A 12,436-nucleotide genomic window follows, 5' to 3' on the forward strand; every position below is an offset into this window, starting at 1 on the left:
GAGTGGAACCCAAAGGCTGAGGAGGTGGAGCCTGACAGATCAATAGACAAAAGCAGCTGAGCCATTATCTACAAGCCTACTCATTACAAACACACCCACACATCTACTGTTAAAGAATTAATGGTGTATATTGTGTAGAAGACGTTCCAGAAGGCATTTGTCCCATTTTACAATTGTAGAATACTGAGATCAAACCAATCAGTGCATCCCCTTCAGAGAATTACACATAACTACCCCATTTTATTGTCAACCAGTGATTATTTCACTGTATTTTATTGCCATACAACAAATAAACTTGGACTCTCCCTTCTCACCCATGACTATGCCAGCTCTGATACCAGGTGGCTAAATCATGAACGGATCTTGAGCAGGGACTGATGCACAGACTCTGAGCTCAGGATGCCATCACTGGCTTCTGCAGCAGCTTCCATTCCAAGCAATGGTTGTAAATCACCAAAATAAGAGGACACAGATTTGCATAAAACATGCAGATGCTAGTTTATATATGCATGATACATCTTACATAAGAACATAAGAAGAGCCCTGCTGGATCAGACCAAGGGTCCAACTAGTCCAGCACACTGCTCCTACAGTGGCCAACCAGCTGTCAACTAGGGACCCACAAGCAGGGCACGGTGCAACAGCAGCCTCCCACCCAGCAACTGGTATATACAGGCTTATTGCCTCAGATACTGGAAGTAGCATCTAGCCATCAGGACTAGTAGTCATTCATAGCCTTTCCCCCCCAAAATTTATCCAACCCCATTTAAAGCCATCCAAAGTGGTGGTCATCACCACATCTTGTGGTAGTAAATTCCCTAGTTTAACTAAACATCGTGTGAAGAAGCTCCTTTTATCTGTCCTGAATCTCTCAACAATCAGCTTCATGGGATGACCCCAAGTTCTAGCATTATGGAAGTGGGAGAAAAATGTCTCCCTATCCACATTCTCCACACCATGCATAATTTTGTGCATCTTGATCAGTTCTCCCCTTAGCCTTCTTTTTCCCAAGCTAAACAATCCCAGCTCCTGTAATCTTCCCTCATAGGGGAGATGCTCCAGCCCCTTGATCATTTCAGTTGTCCTTTTCTGCACTTATTCCAGCTCTACAATCAATAACTTTTTTTAGGTGTGGTGGCCCAAACTGCACATAGTATTCTTTACAAACAATAAATATAATTTAAATAGAAATATATCTCACCATAGTAAGGAAGACCAGGTGACCTATGAATCTTGCTCTGTCTGTTGTCCAGGTGTTAACTCTTAATGGGCAACTTCAATTATGCTGTGCTCCATTTTTAGGGTCCTTTAAACTTTAAAAATGGACTTGGAGCAGGCAACCCTTCAAATAGAGCACTGTACTCTGTAAAGTAGAACACCTTAACATTCTGAGGTATTTTAGAACTTCAAATTGTCTATATCCTTCAGTGGGGGTAGTGGGGAGGAGAGAACTAGAAGGACAGACAAATGGAGGCCAGGAAGCGCATTCCCTTCCCCCATGCTTGGATGGTTAAGAAGTCCTTTCATAAGTGCATCAGTAAATGTCTAGTTTGCTTTGGAATGTGCTTATTCAGCTTTGTTTAACCTGAGCCCCAAATGAATGCAGCTCAAGGAGATCTTGGTGCTACTAAGGAGGCTATTATGGCTTTTGGGGGACAGGAAGAGAGTGTGGTGTGGGGAGAGGGGGGGTTGAGGAACTCTTTGTGTACCATTCTTTTGGATACAATGCTTTAAGCTGCAAGACGTTTTAGAGATTAAACAAGGTAGGGGGCCATCAGGTTTTAAGGCAGTGAGCTGTCAAATAAGCACAGAATTAAATGGTGGTACCTTTGGAAATCAAAGAATTGCCTATAGTTATAACGTACAGCTTGCCCAATAACAAAGAAAAAGGATTTTAGAAAAAACAAAAGTTAAGGACTTAACTAATCTATAACATTGTCTTCTGTGTTACATACTCAAAACGGCCCTAAATGTTGACACTTAACAGTTTCTCATTCTCCATTAGTTACTACACAGGCAACTCATATTTGGGCAATCAACTTGAATGGACTCAAGTAAATTTGATGTCAATTCAGATCCTGTATGAATTAACTAATTTGTTGAATCAGAATGACAAAAAACAGGAAGCAGAGACGCAAAATGAAACTGAAAATATATGCAATTTAATAAAATATTTATATGTTCAGTGCTTTTAGTTATATGATATAGGTATGTACAAAAAACTACGTATATATTTAATACACAGTGTTTTACTTTTTTATTCAATTATATTTTAGTACTATTCCCCCCCCTTTTTTTTCTTTCTTTCTTCCTTGTGTTTGGTGTTCCCTCCTTTCCACCCCTCCCAATTTAAATCAGGCTTTGTCACCTCATCTGCTACACAATGCCTCCTCTGCTGTTAGCACTCATCATGCACTGCCCTCCTTTCCTAAATGTATTCTAGAAGGGGGAGTTGACAGCTGGGAGGGATGGCGGTGGGGAGACTTTCTGGCAACCATAGCCTCAGGTTTAAAGGACTGCCCTTCTAAACATATTCAGGAGCATCCATTACAACTGGGAAGAACTGAGTGTTCCAGACCCACGCCCTCACCTAGGTCTTGAGTTGCGTAGGGAGCCTCCATGGATCCTGTTTAGACCATCGCTCTCTTTGTATGAAGGGTGACAAGTAACAAGAATCCCTGAACAGGGCTAGACTCAATCCATTGATCCAGAAATCCTTAGGAACCGTTTCTCCTGTATTTCCCAGGGGCACCAGATACTCATGAGAGTGTCATGGCCATAACTGTAGGCCTCTGAAGCCTGGGGGTTTCTCTACTGACATTCCCCATTAGGGAGATGAACCCTTCACTTTGCCTTTTCAAACTCCAGCATCCCAAGATTCACTAACTCGACTTACACCTACTCTTATTTCTACTAAATGTGGATGAGAGCTTAATAACTACCATTATCTAGAAGAGCCTGGTCCTACACAGAAACTTGTTTGTACTCTTCCACTTCCTCACAGCAAGAAGTTGGGAAGGGACAGCAAGTTACCTTTGTATTAGGCTGCAAACAAAGAAATTGTGTTGGCACAGGAAACACACACACTTCCTGACACACACACAAATACACACTCACACACAATACCAGAGTCGAGGAACTTCTTTCAGTCCAGGGGTTGGATTGCCCCCTTGGACCAAACTGGTGAGCCATATGACATTAGGGAGGCCCTCCCCATAAGTCATTCACCCCTGCCCATCTTTCTTCCTCTGTGCAGAGAGAGGCACAGAGCTCTATGCCTCTCTCTGCAGGGAGAAAGGGACCCAGACAGCACTTGCAAGAGCTGTTCTACCAAGCACCAGCTGGGTCGGGCACCTAATTTGCACTCCGTCCCGACTAGGGCAGCAAGTGGCATGCAAAGGGACTTGGCTGGTGCTTGGGGTTACTCCTTCAAGTACTGGCACAGTCTCATTCTTTGTGCAGAGCAAGGTATGAACAAAGAAAGGAAAAATGGGTGCAAATGACATCATGATGGCAGGGCCCACAGAGGTTCCTCCACAAGCCAGATTAGGAACCTCCATGGGCTGAATTTGGCCTGCAGACTGTAGGTTCCCCACCATGGCTACACTGCACTGTTCTTCAGAGTCTGTGCCAATATCTAATATTCTAGAGCTCCTATGTTGTAGGCGGCTGATTATTACCTACATAAACATAAATGTAAGAACAAAAAACTTTAGAAAAGGGAGTCTACTATGAGATACTGAGATCTAGAAAACTCTGCTATCCAAGAAGCAAGAAACTCTGCAATCCAAGACAGCTAATGTGGTGTAGTGGGTAGAGTGTTGGACTGGGACCTGGGTTCTTAGTCCCTACTATGTCCTGAAGCTCACTGGGTGGCTCTGGGCCAGTCACTGTCGCTCAACCTAACCTACTTCACAGAGTTGTTATGAGGATAAAAAGGAAAAGAGGAAGATCATGTTCACAGCTTTGGGCTCCTTGGAAGAATAAATATATATGTAACGTGTGTGTGTGTATATGTAACAAATAAATAAATAAATAAATAGTTTTTTAGAAAAATTAAAGACCAACAAACCTATTCTGGCATAAAAGAAATGCTTTAATGCAAAAATTAATTGTAAAAGATTTGGTTTTTAAAACAGTGTGCTCAGGATTATAATTTTCACATCCATCACACACATCGTTTGCATTATCAAAACAAACCATCAGGTTAACCCATGATGGTGTGATGTTCTGTTCCCCTTGGCCTGTTTAATGAAGGCCTGGCAGTGGGTACAGGATTCCACCTTGTAATACTTTCCAAGGCAAAGAAGGCAATTAGAGTGCCATCAGTTAATGGTATCTTCCTGACACAGTGGGTACCTGGTTTGAAGAAAGCCTTGAAGGCTATGCACTTCAAGGAAGGATGGATGGGAAGAAAAGAAATGAAAGATAGGAAAGAAAGAAAGGAGAGAGAAGAGGAAGCCACACCTGGAACATGTGCAGAGGGGGTGAGCAAAAGTTCTGTTTAGAATGTTCCGAATGATTGTTCTGTGCAGGTGTGAATCAGAGAGACCACAAACAAAAACCTATGAATGACCTGATCGTAGATTGTTGATTAAAAGCAGAAGTTGTGGGTGTGCTGCAGGCAATGGGCTCATTTCTCCCACTTATCCCCAACAGCCCATGGTTTGTTTGACCCTTGGACTGTTAGGGATGTATAGATTTTGTTAAATCTGTTCCATCTGTTTTTCATGGATTGTCAGATGTCTTTCATTCTGTCATCTGCTCATCAATGGACTTTGATTTTTGTAGGGATTTTTAGGGGGAATTTTGTTTTGCGCTAATATGCACTTGTGCTAATGTGCCCTTGCACAAGTGTGAATTTTATGCGCAGACATACCCCAAAGTAAAAAAAATGGTCTAGAAGTCTGCAGGATCCATACCACTTGGAAAAAGCTGGTCCACTGCAGAATCTGCAGGTCGGATTCATAGAAATCTGAACTCATTTGAATCCATTGTAGATTTTTCTAACATCCTTATGGGTTGTTGTTACATGGGGACTGCCCCAATGAGAATCTATATATATATATATATATATATATATATATATATATATATCATGGAGTGGAATCCCAAAATGTGGTCTGGATTCTTTACTATAGAACATACATGAATTACTAGTGAAAGAGCTTGATTAAGTCAACAGAGCATTTGCCACTGTTTTCAAACATTAACGCAGCTTACGCGAGAGAAAGTAGAGTGAACAAGACCTAGATGAATGAAAATCCCACTTATACCCTTACTGGTCTACGTCTAGATCAAGGCCCTTATAATGTTGGTGCTTTCTTGGCCTCAAATTGCAGAGATGAAATATGTAATACAATTCCTATGTAACAGGAATGAGCATTTGGAATACAGCTATTAAGAGTTTGTTTCCTAGATTGCTGTCGAGGTAGATGAGGGAAGACTTACCTCGTAGGCAGAGAAATGTAAGGAAATCTTCTGTCTTGGGCTTCCTTTTGGAGAGGTCAGAAATCTGTGTAGCTGGAGGGGGCAATAATGGCTCCACTATCTTTATTGGAGTTGTGCTGGGGCTGTTTGGCTGAGACTGAGCAAACTTCCTTTGTGCTTGCAGCCTTGGCCTAATAAAAACAGAGGAAACACAAATACAATTAGGAAGCAGAGCAAAAGATGGGGAAGATCAGCACTGAGACAAGATGAAGGGCAAGATCTTAAAATTACTGCCAATATAATTTTCCTATAAACATGCCAACTCTTCTGTATATCGCCGAATACAGTAATCGTTATAAATCTGACAAAAATATCTACTTGCCTTTTAAAAACACACACCATAAAACAAGTTGCACAATAGCCAAAAAAAGTTTCATTAGGAGAGGGAGAAAGAGAAAAATTAAAATGGCAAATAAATTGCGTATTTGTTTCCTTCATGAAAATCAGATGCATTATTGTAGAAGTTATCCAACTTCCATAACTTTTAAAGACTCGGAAACAAAATGGGAAATATTAGGCAAAACCATAATACTTATCTACACTCGAAAGTAAATTTAGCTAAACAGCAGCAGCAACATCATACCTGGGAGTTTCCTTTTTGTTATACAATAGCACAATTACTCTGAAGAGTAAATTGCTCTGAAGTAAATTGCTCTGAAGAGCAAATTTAAACTCCTCTTAGGTTCCTTTGATAATCCCTGATTATTGATAGTTGGGTAAACAGTAGGGCACATGAAAACAGCAAATCAGTAAGGAAAACATAACATAGCGATGTCATGGTGCATAATATGATGCCATGCTCAGTTCCTAAGATGCACTTTGCTGACATGCACGCACAACAATTTATAAACTTTTGTTTGAGATTGGATCAAGAACTTCATAAGTTGATGAGCAAATTATGATTTCTGCTGGGGTAAGTCCGCCCATCACTAGCAACAATTATTTTATTTGTTGTTGATTGTTGTTGACCCTGTGAGGTGGGTTGAGCTGAGAGTCAGTAACTGGCCCAAAGTCACCCAATTCATGTGGTTGAATCCTATGCTGGTGTGGTATCACCTGAACTACAGAGGGACAAGTGACATGGTTTCTCCCCATACCAGCACTGACCTTCCCTGGCAGTAACATGTGGAGGAACCATGCCATCCACTTCTATCACTTGGTCTGTCTGCTTGAACATTACTGGACCAGCAAAGGATATGGTCACATGGAATCAGTAATGACAACTCAAATAGCATAAGAATTGATCCTTTCTAGGACAAAGATGCAGAACTCCTGCAGTGGTGTAATCTTGTAAAATTCTCAGGAAGCCAATTTATTAACAACAGATAAATACCACATGTTTGCACTGATGCGGAATATCAATAGTAAGACCATGGCAGAAATTCAAACAATCTGGTGATGTCCTCTGTGCCACCTTTGTCCCGCAGGAGACCTTCCTTCAAATTACATTTCCTCCACAGTCCAACCAACTCAATCGAATTATGTATTATCAATAGGAATCCCGGTTTGGCTGCAGAATGACTGCAAAGCCTACAATCTCCGACTAGCCAACGCCATTGGTTTTGTAAGAGACACGGCATCTCTGAAACCAACGCCAAGTTCATGTCACTTCACCAGCCGAAAATGAACATGCTGCTGGTTCCCCTCCAAGCTGCTATCATTTGCATAAACACTCCCAGATTGTCCCTTCATACACCCTTGGTGAGAATTACCACATGTTTATTCACATTTTTTTCCTTCCCACAAAACGCAGTATTATGTCAAGCATCAAATACAGTTCTCTACAGCGTAACAGATTTTCTCACAAGTATGCATGCAATGCTCCCCAATATAGAGACAAAAGTCTTCCAGAGAATTTTATTTATTACATTTATATCCCACCTTTTTTCCTCCAAGGAACCCAAGGCGGCATACATAATCCTCCTCCTCTCCATGTTATCCTTACAACAACAACCCTGTGAGGTAGGTTGGGCTGAGAGTACATGACTGGCCCAAAGTTACCCAGTGGGTTTCCATGGTCGAGTGGAGACTAGAGCCGGGATCTCCCGACTCCCAGTCCAACACCTTAGCCCCTACACCACACTTAGCCACTATACCAAGTGGGGAAGAGACTGAGAGATGAAATGCCGGCTGTTAAAAGGGCAAGGAGACAAAAAGGGAGAAGTGTAAAATCTCCCAAGCCAATGAAACATACAGCAGAATCAGAACTCAACCACTGTCTTCATCTGCAGGGAACAATCTATGACAGCCTTACCCAATCTGGTGTCCCCCAAGAAGTGCTGGACGACAACTCCCATGGCTGGGGATGATGAAAGTTGTAGTCAAAGATAACTGGAGGGCAACAAGTTAGGAAAGGCTGGCCCAGGAATTAATTCCCAGACTAAAGACAATATCAGGGCAGTGCACTCCACTTACTGGGGCTGCGACATACTGTATATAAAGAGCCCAAACAACTTTCCAGGCCAGTGGGGTGATGGCAGCGGTGTTCATAAAGGGGGAAAAAACCTCAACACTACAAGTATGTTTTACACACCATGGAAATAGATCACTCTTCAGGACACATTTGTAATCCTCATAATGCCTGTAAAACCCCATCTGCTACATGTACGGAATGCCTTATTATTGTTCATTCCAATGATGAAGACAAATTCTACTACTGCAACTGCAACTGACTCCATACTTCCCTTTCACTACAAAGCTGACAACTGTAGGGCCAGATATCTACTCTCTCCTCAAGAGAACATATTTGGCCCAGAGCTTCCACTTCCAGGTCACAAATGTATTGGCACTGAGTGGTGGCAATTCACTTCCGTGATGTCTTGGACCCTGATTTCCTAGTGTTCTCAATCGTGTGGAGAGCCCCCATGGATAGAGAAGGGTGATGAACATTATGAGAGAGAGGGGTGGAGCAGGGCTGGAGCATTCCTTGCGTGTTGATTTTAATTCTGTTTTGAACAAATTATTATTGTTGTTGTTGTTGTTGTTGTTGTTATTATTATTATTATTATTATTATTAATTTATTTATATAGCACCATCAATGTACATGGTGCTGTACAGATAACACAGTAAATAGCAAGACCCTGCCGCATAGGCTTACAATCTAATAAGTTGTAGTAAACAATAAAGAGGGAAGGAGAATGCAAACAGGCACAGGGAAGTGTAAACAGGCGCCGGGTAGGGTGAAGCTAACAGTATAGAGTCAGAACAAACTCAATATTTGAAGGCTATAGGGAAAAGAAAAGTTTTTAGCTGAGTTTTAAAAGCAGTGATTGAGTTTGTAGTTCTCAAGTGTTCTGGAAGAGCGTTCCAGGCGTAAGGGGCAGCAGAAGAAAAAGGACGGAGCCGAGTAAGGGAAGTGGAGGTCCTTGGGCAGGCGAGAAGCATGGCATCAGAGGAGCGGAGAGCACGAGCGGGGCGATAGTGTGAGATGAGAGAGGAGAGATAGGCAGGAGCTAGACCGTGAAGAGCTTTGAAGGTCAGCAGGAGAAGTTTATATTGGATTCTGGAGTGAATTGGAAGCCAATGAAGAGATTTCAGAAGTGGAGTGACCTGGTCAGAGCGGCAGGCCAAGAAGATGATCTTAGCGGCAGAGTGGTGGACAGAGACCAGCGGACTGATGTGAGACGAAGGAAGGCCAGAGAGAAGAAGGTTGCAGTAGTCCAACCGAGAGATAACCAGTGCGTGAACGAGAGTCTTGGCAGAAGAGACAGACAAAAATGGTCGAATCCTGGCAATATTATACAGGAAGAAACGACAGGATTTAGCTACTGCCTCGATGTGAGGAGTAAAGGAGAGCGAGGAGTCAAATATAAAGCCAAGACTAAGAGCTTCCTTGACCGGAGTAAGCGTGACATCATTGACAGTAAGAGAGAATGAGAGGTGAGGAGAAGGTTTAGGAGGAAAAACAAGCAGTTCAGTTTTTACCAATTAATATGGTTTTATATTCTTTCCAAGCTGGGTTTACACCCATTTTGGGGGCTAAAAATGTCCTTGGTGTATGACCTATGTCATGAACTAGGCAAGGGGAGTGTGTCCTGTTGGTTCTACTTGAAACTGTCAGCAGCTTTCAATACCACTGACCATGGTAGCCTTCTGGGACGTCTAGCCAGTATGGGGTTTGGAGGCACTGTTTTATGGTGGTTTTTGACGTTTCCAGATGGTAGTGCTACTGTTCGACTCTTTGGACATTGGTGTTCCTCAGGGTTCTATTCTGTCTCACATGCTATTTAACATCTACAAGAAACTACTGAGAGGGTTCATCTGGAGTTTTGGAGTTGGGTGACATGAATAACTGAGGATATCCAGCTCTCTCTTTCATTTGCAGCACATGCAAAAAGAGACAGTGGAGATCCTAAGCCCATGTCTGGGTGAAGCGAGGGAGTGGAAGTGAGCTAACAAGCTGAGTCTTAAATCAAGGTGAGACAGAAGCAATACTGGTCAATAGAAATGGTGACTTGGGGTTGGAAGTACAATCTGCTCTGGATAGAGCTGCACTCTCTCTAAAGGACCAGGTTTACAGTTTGTGAATGCTCGAGGACACAGCGTGGTTCCTGGATGGCCAAGGGGCAGCTGTAATTAGAAGTGCTTTTCCTCAGCTTTGGTTGATGTGCCAGCTGGAGAAATAACTGGCCAGAGATACATATTCTTTATTCACATCCAGATTAGATTACTATAACAAAATCTATGTGGGGTTGTCCTTGAAAAGCATTTGGAAAACACAGCTGGTGCAGAATGCTTTGACCAGAATAACTTTTGATGTCTACTTTTCTGACCATATTATACTGGTATTAATTAAGTTCCATTAGCTTCCAATTTGCTTCTGTAATTCAAGGTGCTGGTTATTACCTATGAAGCCCTAAATGTCTTGGGACCAGAATATCTGGAGGACTGCCTCCTACTGCATCTTAGGCTGTCCTGCTTTGCATTTTGCCACCAAGGGAGATGTGCAATTGGTGGGGGCACAGGACAGGGCCTTTTCAGTGGCAGTGCCCAGACTGTGGAGCTCCTTCCAAAAGGAGGCTAGGCTGGCCTCCTTCTGTTTTATTCCACCAGGTCTTTAGTGTATTTTAGTGTATTTTAATCATGTTGGGTATGGTTTCTGTTTTGACCAATTTTCTCTGGCTTCTAATACTTTCTGGGTTTGAGTGTATTGAGATTTTACTGTTGTAAATGGGAATATCAAAATGTTTATATAAACAAAATGGCTGTGCTACAGAAACAATTGAAGGAGTGTGAGATTTCAATTCGTAGCTCCTTTCTTCCACCTCCCTGTCATAAAGTCACAACTATATCATCCTTCCTCTCCTCCTTCATGTGTAGCAAACTATAACGCATCCTTCCCCAAACTGGTGCCCTCCATAGGTGTTGTAGTACAACTCCTATCATCCCCAGCCAGGACTGCCACAACACTACTTTAAAATGACCTCCAGAGAAAAGGGTGTTTAATTTTCAGGTATTGTGTAGAAATTTCATTGGTACTATCTCTATATAAATGATAAGTCTGGTGTATGCCCACCTGTCTTATCATTTTCTAGATTTACTTCATGCGTTAAATGATCAAGGCGAGATCTATACCTTGTGTCAAACCATTACAAATGTGGAATAAAAAGCAGGAAATAACACAATGAAAACGGTAAATGGAATGTAGATTGTGCCCCAACAGTTATTAGTGCACTTCAATACCGCTATAAAGCAGTAGTGTAGATATAGCCCAGAAGAGGACCAATCTTGTTCCAGAAGTCATCTCAACTGAAACACTCAAACCGTTGAAACAGAGATGGTTTTGCTAATGAGCATATTCAATTTTCTCTTTCTTTCTGTTGCTTTAAGAAAAAGAAGAAGTTAAAGCAGCAGGTTAGAAGGGAGTAAAAAAGCTGCTAATTGAAAGATAACGAGGGTTACAAGCATATAAACCAAGACCTCAAAAGATAGCATTCCCAACACATTTCAGTGAAGACCTTTTTTAGGAGCATTGAAACAACCACCACCATATAAATAAACAAACCATAATAAATATTTTATATCACACCTATTAATATATATATTATAATTAAACAACCCCTATTTAAAAACATATTTTAATACAACTTTAAATTCTAAACTAATCACACAAACATCAATCAATCACATCTAAAATACTTGTTTTTCACTCTAGAACTAAACTCAAAAATTCTCATTACAAAACCACCAACGTTATAATTACAAATTCCTACAAGAAATGGACCTAGAGTGATGAATCGCTGACTAGAGAAAGCCTTTTTGGTTTCTGAATGTGTGGCACTGCCTAGGCCAGAACAATGAGGATTAGAAACATGCCCCTTACGCCTGGAACGCTCTTCCAGAACATTTGAGAACTACAAGTTCAATCGCAGCTTTTAAAGCTCAGCTAAAAACTTTTCTTTTTCCTAAAGCTTTTAAAACTTGATTTTGCTCTGACTTTATACTGTTAGTTTTACCCTACCCTGTGCCTGTTTGGTGCATTCTCTTCCCCTCCTTATTGTTTTATTATGATTTTATTAGAATGTAAGCCTATACGGCAGGGTCTTGCTATTTACTGTTTTATTCTGTACAGCACCATGTACATTGATGGTGCTATATAAATTAATAATAATAATAATAATAATAATAATAATAATTCTCAAGTAGTCAAATTCAATGCCAGAGTCCAGATCCAATGCAGAGAGTAAATGCACATTGCATTTGCAATGGTCTGGAATCATCAAGACAATATGATTTAAAATAGATGATCTAATTCAGTCAAGATATATTCTGCACAGGAGGTTAGCTTAGATGATTAAAATGGCCTCTCCAGTGGCCTTCGGACTATGAAATTATATCAGGCTGCAGGATCAGCTCTGCTCTCATACCATGGAGATATTTATAGCATATAACAACATAAATGGTTTAAGTCAGTAGTAGGCACCCATGAACTGAAGTAGCATGCAG

General features: G+C 41.4%; 1 protein-coding gene across 2 annotated transcripts in view; it reads right to left on the minus strand.

Annotated features, from left to right (window-relative positions):
- Positions 1-12,436, minus strand: part of JARID2 (jumonji and AT-rich interaction domain containing 2) — a 222,020-nt gene that overhangs the window by 46,052 nt on the left and 163,532 nt on the right. For both annotated transcript variants that reach the window (XM_063130413.1, XM_063130411.1), the window contains exon 4: positions 5,452-5,621. In XM_063130413.1, coding sequence (XP_062986483.1) covers positions 5,452-5,621 — 170 coding nt within the window. The remainder of the gene's footprint in view (positions 1-5,451; positions 5,622-12,436) is intronic.

Source organism: Elgaria multicarinata, chromosome 7 (genome assembly GCF_023053635.1).
Source record: "Elgaria multicarinata webbii isolate HBS135686 ecotype San Diego chromosome 7, rElgMul1.1.pri, whole genome shotgun sequence".
NCBI classification, from domain to species: domain Eukaryota; kingdom Metazoa; phylum Chordata; class Lepidosauria; order Squamata; family Anguidae; genus Elgaria; species Elgaria multicarinata.